The sequence below is a fragment of the Schistocerca gregaria genome, chromosome 2 (genome assembly GCF_023897955.1).
Source record: "Schistocerca gregaria isolate iqSchGreg1 chromosome 2, iqSchGreg1.2, whole genome shotgun sequence".
Classification (NCBI taxonomy): Eukaryota; Metazoa; Arthropoda; class Insecta; order Orthoptera; family Acrididae; genus Schistocerca; species Schistocerca gregaria.
In genome coordinates, this window is record NC_064921.1 from 436,560,071 (window position 1) to 436,576,185 (window position 16,115).

At 43.4% G+C, this 16,115-nt stretch overlaps 1 protein-coding gene across 4 annotated transcripts in view; it reads right to left on the bottom strand.

The window, feature by feature from the left end:
* Positions 1–270: 270 nt before the first annotated feature.
* The window catches only part of LOC126325143 (alpha-(1,3)-fucosyltransferase 7-like), a 342,267-nt gene continuing 326,422 nt past the window's right edge, over positions 271–16,115 (bottom strand). For all 4 annotated transcript variants that reach the window (XM_049995150.1, XM_049995151.1, XM_049995149.1 and 1 more), the window contains exon 7: positions 271–1,641. In XM_049995150.1, coding sequence (XP_049851107.1) covers positions 1,343–1,641 — 299 coding nt within the window. In that variant the 3' untranslated portion in view covers positions 271–1,342. The remainder of the gene's footprint in view (positions 1,642–16,115) is intronic.

Below are 16,115 nucleotides of genomic sequence, written 5' to 3' on the forward strand. Positions count from 1 at the left end.
ATGTTTCGTATCCATGTACGCTGCTAGGAACAGTAGACTTCTGTTTTTAAGCACGTTAGATATTGTTATTATTGTTTTATCGATTCCAAAGCTAGTAAATTGTTACTAGTCTGTTGCTCAAATAGTTAACATCCCTCCAATTTTCATCCACAAATATTTGTTTCATTAGCGTCTTTTAAAGATTTTCATTTCTTATTTTCCATGCATGTAGCTTGGTTGTCAATTATAGTGGACGAGCAATGAACGTATGAAAAAATGAAAATGCACACACCTTTTATGCAGTCATACTTACGTCGATTTTTCAAACGAATTTATTATAAAGTTTTCTGTAACACATCTGAAGTAGTACAAAAACATTGTTATTGTGATTTCTTTGGTGGTGTAATACTTACAACTAACTCTCTTTACATAAACAAAAAGAGATCACATTGATAAGTTCAAATACTACATTAAATATGTTGTATTTGTTTGAAAGGGAGGCGCGAGCATGCATTATTTCATGCTTCTGTCCAAAATTTCTAAAATTTGCATAGATAACTGCAGCTGCTATAGCGATGGGTAGCAGTTCCTGAAAAGTAATATTTCAGGCAATATTTTTCGTTCTCTTTCTGTAACATAGAAAAAATAAAAGACATTTTCTTGAAAATTAGAATAATAAAGAAAGCTATAAAAGCATTTCTTCACCTCCTCTATGATAGGAGGTTTCGAAGCTCAGGCTGGTTACACCTTCATGTTCATGATAGGAGGTTTCGAAGCTCAGGCTGAGTACACCTTCGTGTTAACTTTATTAAATGCTTGAAAGGCGAAAATGCGTTCCTACTACTTTATCTCTTATATGAAATGGCATCTTCCTCAAGTAATGCCCTCTTGCTATATTCCAGCACTTGTCGCACTGAAATCTCGGCAACATTTTCATCGATGAATCCTTTAGAACTTGCTACCGAGGTTTGAATATTGACTATAGAAGAAATACACACTCTCTGTAACCTAGCGGCTGCTCGCGGGCGATCGCACACCGTGGGGCCATTGTTAAAATAGCCTGCTACAATAGAACGCCTTCATTAACGTAGTCTGTAGTGTATGCACACGGTTTAAGTTATGAAATGTTCTGTCACGATGGATTGTGTGCTGTAACACCGTTAGGTCGCAACAGCTCTTAAGGTAAACGTCGTAACATCACATTATTTTGGAAAGTATGCAGGGAACTCAGGTAACCATCCTATGTCTGCCATTCCCGTTGACGGTCAATGTGCGTATGTGGGAATGTTTCCATTCTTTTCTTGGCAAGTGGTGACGCAAATCACAGTAGAAAAAAATCTACTCAAGGAATGTGGCGGCACGTCTAGGTGTAGTAGGGCGGGTAGCAGTCCCTGCCGGCGTTCCAGAAGTCGCCGAGGCGGCTGTACACCTTGGGCGTGCGTTCGTTGTAGTTGAGGGCCTCGCACAGGCGGCAGTAGTGTCGGCTGGGCGCGCCAAAGTAGCCGTGCTCGTTGAGCACGCGGAAACGGCGGCGCCAACGGAAGAAGGCGGCGTAGTCGCGCGGGGATCTGTCCAGGTGCTGCAGGTAGCGCGCCAGGTCCGCCAGGCTCGCGAAGTCCGCCGCGTGCAGGTAGGACCCGGGCGGCAGCAGCCGCTTGCAGTCTGCAACCGGCCGACACGTTCAGGGATGCACAAAATCTCAAATGTTTATAAGCGTCTGTGAAAATGATAAGAAGGGCGTTCAATAAAGAATGCAACAATTTTTTTCTCGACCAATTTCGGTTTAAAAAATGCGAATTTTGTTCTGGGACATCATGCAATATTCCCGTGTCAGGCCCTATAAATTCATGAAATTCCGACAGGTGGTGTGCTATATGTAGCCTTCAAAATGGCGTCTGGAACGGAGGGGCGTTCGAAGCAGAGAGTTCTCATTGAGTATCACACATATTCATAGGCGCTTGTAGAATATCTACAGAGACCTGGCAGTGAACAAAACAACGGCGAGTCGTTGGGCGAGAAGTCTGCCATCAATAACACCCCAACGACTCCTTAAAGTGAATTAAGACAGAATATCATAATATGAAGTAGGGAAGAGTTATCTTGAAACGGTACAGTAGTTTCCGCTCTATAAGCAGCAGGTTTCGCTGCTCGCTCGTACCGGGAAATAGAAACAGAGGCGGCTCCGCAGCCAGTTTTATTACACGACGCGGCCGGCCGCAGGTGCAACGGAACCCATGTGGACGGGTGGAAAGAAATGTGTCAGGCTTCATAACACGTATTTATATGTGTCGTGTATTACGCATTTCTTGTACGTGAATGTGAATCTGCACATTAACTTTCCTAATCCTCCTCACACCTTTCCGTAAAGCGTGGCCAAATCTTTAATGGGAAGTAGTTCTGTACTATAGTAGTGCCAACCTTACTCCTGGGTGGGGGACCAGAGAGACAGCACAGGCAGGTAAAAGTCAGACTTTCCAGTGTCACAAGATTTGGGGTGGAGAGGTTGGTCACTGCCAAGGGGTTCGACCACCCCCTCCACTGGGGCCCATGAAGACCTCCGGGTGCCCGCCATATTCTTAGAGTGTTACAGAAAACGGGTAAGTGAGCAGACGTGCCCTCAGTGCGTCTCTCTCAATGTTCACGCATGGAAGAGAGGTATTTGAATATTTGTACTAATTCTTTTATTTCCAGCTTCGGATTGTGTAACGTAATGAATGTGCTCGTTTAATTCCGGAAATTTGACCCCCTGTGTTAAAGTATCTGGTCCCCAGTTTGCCCGTTATCCTCCTCACATAGTGAATGTCCTATGTAAAATAAAGGATGACTTTGGTGGTATACATTTGGCCAACGCAATTCCGTCTTACCCGTAGAAATGTGCGTTGAGATTAGTATATAATATACCCGAGCTATATGTTGTAAAATTGCAATATCTGTAAACTGAAACAATTGCTGCAATCGCTGTAAAATCGAGTGATAATATTTAAAATAAATACGTAATCAATTGCCATCAATCTTTAACATACTTAAAAAATCACAAAGAAGTCAAGTTAAAGGAATTCATTTAAAATAAAAGATATAGAATGCAGGGACCCACACATCAGCGTGCGAGCCCTCCAGCCCCTTGCCTAATATCGTACAGAAAGTACACGCTCTCTAGGTAGCGCTCTCAAGTTCCTCTCCCCAGTTATCCGTTGCGCGATTTTGATTCAGGGCTTGACGACATCAACTTTCATCTGGCGTCCCTATGCAAGGAGGTAAGACGGTAAACTTTCAATCTTGGCAAATACGACATCTTTGCCGATAAGCTAACACCAAGAAGTTTTGATAACAACAACATTATACATCACTGAGAGTTTTTATTTTGAAAAGAGGAGGAAGAAAGCTTAGATTTAATTAATGGACAAATATCCAAGTAATAATTGCAATTAATATCTTGAAAGCTAAGTCCAAGGTGATGTTAGTCAGAGATAACTTTTATGTGGAAGAGAGTTGTAAGCGCCTACAATACTCTTTCACAGAAGAAGTCGCTTGCTGGCTCTCGTCCTGTAAAGACGTGAGAGAACAATTCTTGTCTTAGTTATTGAGAGTACGGAACGCGACGAGATTGTTTTGCGTTCAGAAGTGTTTCTTGCGTGACGTTATTCACAAACTTCGGAAATTGATTTTCTAAGCTGAGACAGGAAACGATAGACGCGTTTAACCGCGCATAACGGGTTAATTGAAGTTTATTGACGAAACTAGTGAATATTGGACTTGACTTTCAAATAGTTGGAACTAAAAGAAGAGTGGATAGTATATCAAAGGACTACACTCAATTAGTCTAGAGTAGGACACAATTACAAGACTTCACGAAGATAATACAATTACGCTGAAGAGTCAAGTTGTCGTAATTGCCAAGAAACTTAATTTTAATAGAACTGACTTTACCAGCCAACTGCGTGTGCGTTTGGTGCGAAAGTTATAAAGTATTTAGTGGCCAAGGAACAATAAACTGTTCGTTCCAAGTGTAATATCAAGCGTGGACTACATTATTAAGTGATTTAATCAATGATAGTTAACCTACGACTGTTCAGCAGGGACAATTTAATCTGAATATCAAAATACCTACTTCATTAACTGAAAAGAGAACTTCTGAACATTTTTTTTAAACATTACGGCGTAGGTTCACTCAGACGTGATCAAAGAGTATCCGTGGATCTCGCTTCATACAGGTTCAACAACTCTATAGCAACGAGCCAACAACGTACGAGAAGACTGATAATTACAATGTTTCCTCGCAATTGGTGGTGTGTACGATGCGGATGAGATAAGATTTAACAACTACTGCATATCGGGGAAATGAATCATTCAATCTTAAAACAGAAGAAGCATCCATCGTACGAGTTCGCATTTCTGTCTCCCGTTCACCAACGGGGACCCACGTCATCGCGCATCGTGTCTCAACTCCACTGCGAGAGCTGTGGCAGTAGCAGCTCTACGGTGTCGACAATATCAGCACGTGGCTGGAGTGCGGGGACGCCACACACATCATCGGAACAAGGTCGCGCAAACCTGTCCGATCTCCCGCGTGCCGGCCGGCAACACCCAGCCGTGACCCTCTGCAACGTTGGAACGTGTGGACACACTCATTCGAGGTGATCGAGGATCACAGTCAAACACCTTACTGCACAACTGGATGTATCTGTTGATAGATATGACTCACTCATCCACCAGTTGGCGTATTCAAAAGTGTGTGCTCGCTGGGGTCCTCATCGCCGAACAGAAGGCCACAAAAAGCAACGAAGAAGCAACTGCGCGGAATGGCTTGCTCGTCATGAGGCTGATCGAGACAATTTTTCTTGAACATCGTCAGAAGCCGTGAAACATGGATTCATCACTTCGAACCGGAAATAAAACGGCAATCCATGGAGTGAAGCCACACCACCTCTCCTCCGACGAAAACGTTGAAAGTCTCACCCTTAGCCACTAAGCCATGGCGACGGTCTTCTGAGACTCTGTCAGCCTTATTTACTTGATGTACTCCCTCCTGGTGCAACGATAAACTCTGAAGTGTATTGTGCTATCCTCAGAAAAATGAAGATACGACTTCGGCGTATTCTTCGGCACAAAAATACAAACGAATTTCTCCTTCTCCATGGCAACTCAAGGCGTGACAAGTCCGCGAAGCTTAGAGGAGTTCACAAAACTTCATTGGACTGTTCTTTGCCATCCACCCTACAGACCGTATCTCGCACTTTCCGACTTCCATCTGTTTGGCCCAGTGAAGGATGCACGCCTCGGGAAGCAGTACGTGGTTGATGCAGCAAGTCTTTGGTTCTGGCGTCGATGCGTGCATACAGGTCCTCCCAGTGAGATAGTGTAAGGCCGTCGCATTGAACGGACCTTATGTTGAAAAATACGCTTTTGTAGTCAAGAGAGAGGGGAATAACATGTTTTATCGGAATACTGAATGAAACCATCCTGTTTTCACAAGAAAGTGTTGCATCACTTATTGATAAGCCCTCGTAAAACCTAGTAACAAGTCCTATATCAATGCAGAGGCATAATGAGAAGTGAAAGTAGTGTCTGTCCTATCTCAAGGCAGCAATGGCATACGTTTGAGTTCTAAGAACATAGTTTCGGCGTACTTCATTCCTATAAAGAATGGCTAGAGGTTCAGACAAAAGGAAAAGTCGAGATATGAAAGTTATATATCTCTTTGAGCATAAAGCATTACATGTGATGTGTGTAGTTAAAGTTATATCGTTCAAATCTGTAGAAATTTTGATATATATTTTAAGAAGCACATTAACTCAGGCTTCAAATCAGCCTTAAGTACCAACTCACAGGAAACTGGGCATTCGATTACGTATCTTCTCGCTAATCTTCAGGTTTTACATCGAGAAATCAATGGCAATGACTTAATATTTTGGAAGAACTAAAAATCTGTCGATCATTAAAAAATTTTTCTGACGAAACACGTAATGTACAGGCGGATTTACGCCATAGAAACCTACTGGGCATTTCAGTTGTTTAAATAAGTAGTTTAGTGGTTTCCAGAGGCATATTCTTTAGGCATTGCCTTTAGATTTCTGTATATTCATCCACTTGCTTATTGGAGGGTTAATTTTAGTAACACAGAACAGCCACTTTCCATCCTGCTCGTCGGACACACGATTCAGCCCTTATGTAACTTTGCGCATGAGCCATTTCCAGCACTGTGTTATAACAGCGTTATATTGTGAGTTTCATGCCCGTATCAGCTACCTCAGCAGTCTACGGATTACATATGTGTTCAGCCTTCCTTCTTTCTTTCTGGCTTTACTTGAAGTTGGGCTACGTTTATTGAACTTCGTTTGTTCGGATATTCTTATGACACCTGTGGATTTTCCGATTTCTTCAGTTTTTCATAGTTACTTAGATATGCCTTTATTTTTTTACATTTTAGCTTGGACCACCGCTTAACAGCGACTTACTTTTTTTATTGCTTTGACGATGAACAACGGAATTTGCCTGCAGCTGTCTTTTCTGTATACTGCAATGATTTGAAAGGTAATGTAAAGGTACTGTTCTTAGCTGCCTTGCTTGATTACGATCGCTTATTTTTAAAAACTGTTTTTTTCCAAAGAGTAAATATGTTATTTTTCCAGTGTTCATATCACTTGATGGTTCATTTTACGAATGCGAACCGGTCGTGATCCTTCAATGACGAACTGTAACGGTGAGCAGAAGACGTTTTATCCAACATCCTGTTGTAGAATGCTACAAATCGTTTTATACTCGCATGTTATGGCTCTCCAAGATCCTAAAAGTCTCTTAGGAAGGAATTAACATGGATTCTGCGAACAACGGTCGTGTGAAATCCAGTTCGGTCTGTTCGCCCACGAGACTGACAAGGAAGTAGATGGGGGACGCACAGTGTTCATGAAGTGTTGCTTGACTTCCAGGCGCCATTCGATACCGTTCCGCACTCCCACCTAGTGAACGCATAAGAGCATACTGTATCTCAGATCATATTCTGATGTGACTGAAAAGTTTCTAGTAAACAAAACACAGCACACCATTCTTAACGAAGAGAAATCTGCTGACGCAAAGGTAACGGAGGATGTACTCCAAGGGAGTGCTGTAGGACAATTACTGTTCACAAGAGACGACCTGGTGGATAAGGTCGGAAGTTCTAAGAGGCTGTTCGCAGATGGTGCTGCTATAAACGGAGAAAATTGAAGCGAAATGCAAGAAGGCCAGCAGAACGTCGAAGCTTCGTCCAGGGACTGTCGCTTGATCCTCAACATAAACAAATGTAGCAAATTTTGCATAAATGATGACCCATCAATGTATGATTACATGATTTCCGAACAAGTACTAAAAGCGGTGCCATCCATTAAGTATCTGGCAGTGTTGAAATGTAACGGTTCAAACCGGAACGAGCGTATAAAGGAAATCGCAGGATGAGCAGAAGACAGACTGAGATTAATTGCAAGAATCAACACGAAATTTAGTTCCCCACGAAGTAGGTAGCTTACGAAGAACTTGATCGATCTTGTTCGACTAATACTTCAGTATTACTTGTTGTCCTGGGACTTACCCCTTATAGAATTAATACAGTAAACAGAGAACAACCAAAGAAGAACTGCACGTTTAATCAAAGGTTCGTTTGCTAAATGCGAAAACGTTACGGAGATGCTCATCCTACTGCAGCGGCGGATGGTGTAAGAGAGTTTGCTGTAGAAATTAGGAGAGCACGCTTTGCTAGAAGAAATATCAATGTATTACTTCCTCCTACGTATGTCTCCCGAGAAGACCAAAAAGTTAAAATGAGACAGGTTAGAACTCACTCGGATTCCTAGTAGCGATCGTTTTCTCCGCACACGATTCACGACTGGAGCAGGTCATGGAGGGGGGGAGAGGGGGGGGGGGGGGGGAGGGCGTTGAACACAGTGATACACAAACTACTCTCTGCCACGCATTATAAGATGGCTTGCCGAGTATAGATGAAGATGCAGATAAGGCCTGTACTGTTAAAGATATATTCGGAGCGAGCCAGCTAAAGCTTTCATCGAACTTATTTTGTGCACTATTCAAGATTCTGAAACGAGGATTTTGGCAAATGAAAGTAGCCAGAGAAGCACGCAGTTTTGTTGCACGTAAATCCTGCATCAATCGAATATTAGAACAAGTATGTTTGCTTTGCTGTAGAACGATATACTTTAGCTGCCAAAACTGCTCTTGAAAAGGCGAATGTAGTGGTAAAATGCTCGTTAACGTCGGCGATGAAACTTTTCGGAAAATCATCGGAGAAAGGTGGTAAAATTGAAGAGCATCGCGCTAGAATCTGCTGTTGTAGTGTAAACACCACCTAGTATGACTTTGTCTGCACAAAAGGTCTCCAATTAACCATGGGCATGTACACATATCTGACGTGGTTCAGCTAATTCGCTTCTGATGCTCTGGAAATTAGGATATAGTTGTATTTATAACTATCGTTGCTACCCCTGTATGTATCTCGCATAAAGCAGGGCCAAGTGTAAATACGTTTCATCTTTGTAGATTAAGTCGATCTTCTTGATGCATAAAACTCCCAGCCTGGCATGAGAGCACCGCAATAGCCGATTCCGCCGTCTGGCTTTCAGCTTTAGCGGATTTTTCGGGCACTTTTGCGTACAATATCGACGTCAGTCTTAACGAGCGCTGTATCACAGTACTAGTTTTTCAAGATTTTTCGAATGCCGTTAAAGAATATGGTTCCATTTAAAAAGAATCGTACTTCCTTAAATATTTCGTTTAGCACAAGAGTCAAGAGTATTCCAATGAAACGTGATTGCAAGCCTCTGAACATACTATCGTTTACACCTCGTTTAGGTATCTTGAACCATTCGAGAAATTAAAGTGGCCAAGTTTCAGGTAATTTATTCAGCATAAACGATGAGGCGGATTAAAGTCTGCCACCAAAATGAGGCAGTTATCTGATGACGTAGCTGCCTTAATGGAGGTGACATCGTAAGAAATTCGTTACGGAATGCATAGAGATTTGCAGACGGTCAGTGCCTCGTACAAAAATTGGCTGCTGGCCCTTGACGTAAATAAGAGCAACATAATGCGAATAAACCGACGAAAGTATCTGATAGACGGTACCCTTTCACAGCCTATGTCTACTACAGTTAAAATTCTGGGCTGAGAGGTCGTTCTGACCGTGCCCATGTGGGCAGCTGGTGCGCACATGCGCAGAATGCATGTAATAAGGTCGACCAGCGGGTAGCGTACACTACTAACACCTGCCCACGAGCTAGCTTAGGGATACTTAGGAATGCTCACATCCTAAGGAGTAAAATGCGAATAGTCTAGTCGAGTGCGTGTGTAGAACAAAAATTGCAATGAACGATTAATGCTGCACAGAGACATCATATGTATAGGCCATAAAGCGTCCACCCTTATGCACTGTGAAGGTCGATGTTAGGCCAATGTAGAGTAGCCATGCAAGGAAAAAGTATTAATGCAGTGCTAGTATGTCTCTTTCATGTGAAAGGGTGGAATATCAGCAGATTAGTGAGACCGAACGGGGCAGAAACATCTGCCTCTGGAAAATGACTATTGTCATACTGTAAAATTCGGCCTCATACATAACAAGCTAAGTGATGCATGTGTTGAGTCATCGGATAGGAAAGAGTACTGGATCACAGAATGAGGTCATAGAACAGGATGATCGCCAACTTATGTGCATGCGCATACCAGTCAGATCCCATTTGAGTACTATTCTGCTACAACCTGTTCTGAAGTCCATGTTACTGAGTGGCATGGCAGTGAAGTGCCTAGAGCGTTTATTTAGGGCACTGTTGCATAACACTCACGAACTTGACGCCTACATACCAAAGGCAGACTTAACATTTGCCCTTCCTTCAAGCAACTCCCCCGCAAGCTGAGCTTCAGTAGGACAATGTCCAGTCGATGAGACGAGGGATTTGGAAGTCCTTTGCGAAAAGCGATGGGTGCACCACTTCACTGGTCTGCATCCTCCAAATATTATGGAAAAGGAAGAGGAGGTAGATGAAGATGAAATGGGAGATATGATACTGGGTGAAGAGTTCGACAGAGCACTGAAAGACCTGAGTCGAAACAAAGCCCCGGAAGTAGACAACATTCCATTAGAACTACTGATAGCTTTGGGAGACCCAGTCCTGACAAAACTCTACCATCTGGTGAGCAAGATGTATGAGGCAGTCGAAATTCCCTCAGATTTCCAGAAGAATATAATAATTCCAATCCCAAAGAAAGCAGGTGTTCACACATGTGAAAATTACCAAACTATCAGTTTAATAAGTTACAGCTGCAAAATACTAACGCGAATTCTTTACAGACGAATGGAAAAACTGGTAGAAGCTGACCTCGGGGAAGATCTGTTTGGATTCCGTACAAATGTTAGAACACGTGAGGCAATACTGACCCTACGACATCTCTTAGAAGAAAGATTAAGGAAAGGCAAACCTACGTTTATAGCATCTACATCTACATCTACATCTACATGACTACTCTGCAATTCACATTTAAGTGCTTGGCAGAGGGTTCATCGAACCATAATCATACTATCTCTCTACTATTCCACTCCCGAACAGTGAGCGGGAAAAACGAACACCTAAACCTTTCTGTTCGAGCTCTGGTTTCTCTTATTTTATTTCGATGATCATTCCTACCTATGTAGGTTGGGCTCAACAAAATATTTTCGCATTCGGTAGAGAAAGTTGGTGACTGAAATTTCGTAAAAAGGTCTCGCCGCGACGAAAAACGTCTATGCTGTAATGACTTCCATCCCAACTCGTGTATCATATCTGCCACACTCTCTCCCCTATAACGTGATAATACAAAACGAGCTGCCCTTTTTTGCACCCTTTCGATGTCCTCCGTCAATCCCACCTGGTAAGGATCCCACACCGCGCAGCAATATTCTAAGAGAGGACGAACGAGTTTAGTGTAAGCTGTCTCTTTAGTGGACTTGTTGCATCTTCTAAGTGTCCTGCCAATGAAACGCAACCTTTGGCTCGCCTTCCCGACAATATTATCTATGTGGTCCTTCCAATTGAAGTTGTTCGTAATTTTAACACCCAGGTACTTAGTTGAATTGACAGCCTTGAGAATTGTACTATTTATCGAGTAATCGAATTCCAACGGATTTCTTTTGGAACTCATGTGGATCATCTCACACTTTTCGTTATTTAGTGTCAACTGCCACCTGACACGCCATACAGCAATCTTTTCTAAATCGCTTTGCAACTGATACTGGTCTTTGGATGACCTTACTAGACGGTAAATTACAGCATCATCTGCGAACAATCTAAGAGAACTGCTCAGATTGTCACCCAGGTCATTTATATAGATCAGGAGCAGCAGAGGTCCCAGGACGCTTCCCTGGGGAACACCTGATATCACTTCAGTTTTACTCGATGATTTGCCGTCTATTACTACGAACTGCGACCTTCCTGACAGGAAATCACGAATCCAGTCGCACAACTGAGACGATACCCCATAGCTCCGCAGCTTGATTAGTAGTCGCTTGTGAGGAACGGTGTCAAAAGCTTTCCGGAAATCTAGAAATACGGAATCAACTTGAGATCCCCTGTCGATAGCGGCCATTACTTCGTGCGAATAAAGAGCTAGCTTCGTTGCACAAGAGCGATGTTTCCTGAAACCATGGTGATTACGTGTCAATAGATCGTTCCCTTCGAGGTGATTCATAATGTTTGAATACAGTATATGCTCCAAAACCCTACTGCAAACCGACGTCAATGATATAGGTCTGTAGTTAAATGGATTACTCCTACTACCCTTCTTGAACACTGGTGCGACCTGCGCAATTTTCCAATCTGTAGGTACAGATCTATCGGTGAGCGAGCGGTTGTATATGAGTGCTAAGTAGGGAGCTATAGTATCAGCGAAATCTGAAAGGAACCTAATCGGTATACAATCTGGACCTGGAGACTTGCCCGTATCAAGCGATTTGAGTTGCTTCGCAACCCCTAAGGTATCTACTTCTAAGAAACTCATGCTAGCAGATGTTCGTGTTTCAAATTCTGGAATATTCCATTCGTCTTCCCTGGTGAAGGAATTTCGGAAAACTCACAGTCGTCGATAACAGTACCATCGGCACTGCGCAGCGAAGGTATTGACTGCGTCTTGCCGCTTGTGTACTTTACATAAGACCAGAATTTCTTCGGATTTTCTACCAAATTTCGAGACAATGTTTCGTTGTGGAACCTATTAAAGGCATCTCGCATCGAAGTACGTGCCAAATTTCGCGCGTCTGTAAATTTTAGCCCATCTTCGGGATTTCGCGTTCTTCTGAACTTCGCATGCTTTTTCCGTTGCCTCTGCAACAGCGTTCGGACTTTTTTTGTGTACCACGGGGGATCCGTTCCATCTCTTACCAATTTATGAGGTATGAATATCTCAATTGCTGTTGCTACTATATCTTTGAATTTGAGCCACATCTCGTCTACATTCGCATAGTCAGTTCGAAAGGAATGGAAATTATCTTTTAGGAAGGCTTCTAGTGACACTTTATCCGCTTTTTTAAATAAAATTATTTTGCGTTTGTTTCTGATGGATTTGGAAGAAATGGTATTGAGCCTAGCTACAACGACCTTGTGATCACTAATCCCTGTATCAGTCATGATGCTCTCTATCAGCTCTGGATTGTTTGTGGCTAAGAGGTCAAGTGTGTTTTCGCAACCATTTACAATTCGCGTGGGTTCGTGGACTAACTGCTCGAAATAATTTTCGGAGAAAGCATTTAGGACAATCTCGGAAGACGTTTTCTGCCTACCACCGGTTTTGAACAAGTATTTTTGCCAACATACCGAGGGTAGGTTGAAGTCCCCACCAACTATAACCGTATGAGTGGGGTATTTATTTGTTACGAGACTCAAACTTTCTCTGAACTGTTCCGCAACTGTAACATCGGAGTCTGGGGGTCGGTAGAAGGAGCCAATTATTAACTTAATTCGGCTGTTAAGTATAACCTCCACCCACACCAATTCGCACGGAGTATCTACTTCGACTTCACTACAAGATAAACCACTACTGACAGACACAAACACTCCACCACCAATTCTGCCTAATCTATCTTTCCTGAACACCGTCTGAGACTCCGTAAAAATTTCTGCAGAACTTATTTCAGGCTTTAGCCAGCTTTCTGTACCTATAACGATATCAGCTTCTGTGCTTTCTATTAGCGCTTGAAGCTCAGGGACTTTTCCAGCGCAACTACAACAATTTACAACTATAATTCCGACTGTTCCTTGATCCAAGCACGTCCTGTATTTGCCAAGCACCCTTTGACATTGCAGCCCATCCCGCACTTTCCCGAGGCCTTCTAACCTAAAAAACCGCCCAGTCCACGCCACACAGCCTCCGCTACCCATGTAGCCGCCAGCTGAGTGTAGTGAACTCCTGACCTATTCAGCGGAACCCGAAACCCCACCACCCTATGGCGCAAGTCAAGGAATCTGCAGCCAATACGGTCGCAAAACCGTCTGAGCCTCTGATTCAGACCCTCCACCCGGCTCTGCACCAAAGGTCCGCAGTCGGTTCTGTCAACGATGCTGCAGATGGTGAGCTCTGCCTTCATCTCGTAAGCAAGACCGGCAGCCTTCACCAAATCAGATAGCCGCTGGAATCCAGAGAGAATTTCCTCAGATCCAAAGCGACACACGTCATTAGTGCCGACATGTGCCACCATCTGCAGCTGGCTGCACCCTTTGCTCTTCATGGCATCCGGAAGGACCCTTTCCACATCAGGAATGACTCCTCCCGGAATGCACACGGAGTGCACACTGGATTTCTTCCCTTCCTTAGCCGCCGTATCCCTAAGGGGCCCCATTACGCGCCTAACATTGGAGCTCCCAACTACCAGTAAGCCCACCCTCTGAGATTGCCCGGACCTTGAAGGCTGATAATGATCCTCTGAAACAGGGCAGGCAGCTGCATCTGGCTCAGCCAGAGACAGTGCCTGAAACCGGTTTGTCAGACGCACCGGGGAGGCTTTCTGATCAGCCTCCGGGGACGCCTTTCGCTGCCTGCCACGCCTTGGAACAACCTCCCAATCAACCACAGGCGAGGGCTCAGCCCCACTGCGGGCAGCAACCGGGGCAACCACAGCGGCAGACCGATCTGGGGACAGACGGGACGAGGTTGACATCCCCGTGATACCCAAGTCCGGCTCCCCACAGTGGTGCCCATTGGCAACAGCCTCAAGCTGCGCATCCGAAGTCAGCGCCGATTGCAGCTGTGAGCGAAGGGATGCCAAGTCAGCCCTCATCCTAACACAGCAATCGCAGTCCCTGTCCATTCTAATCGATGTTGAACAACAGTTACTGAAACACGAGTCCGTGCCTAGATAACACAAGCGAAACACGCAAAGAATGTATCAACTAACCTGTACAAATGCCTAACGACTGCGCTACAATCTGCTGAATTTACGATTACAGTAACTAAAACTCGAAATTGCACCTGCTATACGAAACTCACACGCAATTTAAATAAGAATCTACCAAGTAAACACTAAAGCGCGATGCTACAACGGTCAAATACTATAATACGCCCGAAATATATGAATTAAAAATTGCAAGTACCCAAAAAACGCCAAGAAATTCATTAAACTATCTAACAAATAAGTAAGCTAGGGTTATACGACTTGCTGCTGCAGCTGCTTATCCAACGGCGGCAGGGAGCACAATGGCTGTTTGTAGACTTAGAGAATGCTTTAGAAAATGTTGACTAGAATACTCTCTTTCAAATTCTGAAGACGGCAGGGGTAAGATACAGGGAGCGAAAGGCTATTTACAATTTGTACAGAAACCAGATGGCAGTTATAAGAGTCGAGGGGCATGAAAGGGAAGCAGTGGTTGGGAAGGGAGTGAGAGAGGGTCGTAGCCTCTCCCCGATGCTATTCAATCTGTTTATTGAGCAAGCAGTAAAGGAAACAAAAGAAAAATTCGGAGTAGGTATTAAAATCCATGGAGAAAAAATAAAAGCTTTGAGGTTCGCCGATCACATTGTAATTCTGTCAGAGACAGCAAAGGACTTGGAAGAGCAGTTGAACGGAATGGATAGTGTCTTGAAAGGAGGGTATAGGATGAACATCAACAAAAGCAAAACGAGGATAATGGAATGTAGTAGTATCAAGTCGGGTGATGCTGAGAGAATTAGATTAGGAAATGAGACACTTAAAGTAGTAAAGGAGTTTTGCTATTTGGGGAGCAAAATAACTGATGATGGTCGAAGTAGAGAGGATATAAAATGTAGACTGGCAATGGCAACGAAAGCGTTTCTGAAGAAGAGAAATCTGTTAACATGGAGTATAAATTTGTGTCAGGAAGTCGTTTCTGAAAGAATTTGTATGGAGTGTAGTGTATGGAAGTGAAACATGGGCGATAAATAGTATGGACAAGAAGAGAATAGAAGCTTTCGAAATGTGGTGCTACAGAAGAATGCTGAAGATAAGGTGGATGGATCACTTAACAAATGAGGAGGTATTGAATAGGATTGGGGAGAAGAGAAGTTTATGGCACAACTTGACTAGCAGAAGGGATCAGTTGGTAGGACATGTTCTGAGGCATTAAGGGATTACCAATTTAGTACTGGAGGGCAGGGTGGAGGGTAAAAATCGTAGAGAGAGACCAATAGATGAATACACTAAGCAGATTCAGAAGGATGTAGGCTGCAGCAGGTACTGGGAGATGAAGAGGCTTGCACAGGATAGAGTAGCATGGAGGGCTGCATCAAACCAGTCTCAGGACTGAAGACCACAACAACAACAGCCTGTTAGTCTGCCATACTCTGGCATATCGTTTTATTGAGAGCAGCATATCCAAGGTATACAGGATAATTTTAACTCAGAAGGTACATAAAATATATAATAGCACATGGAAACTGTAAGAGGGCTCGTGAATCATGCTAGAATAGCTAGTAAGGTAACTGCCTACGGAAAACATATTTTCCAGTTGGAATTGTAATTTGATACACAACTGAAATCTGAAAAGTAATTTCATAACAGCGCACACACTTCCACAAGATAAGAGATTTATTTTGCTTTCATTCCCTCAATTTATTTACCTTTGAATCATAGATAGAACATGTCCCATATAACGTAAGCCAGCAACTTCTTCTTG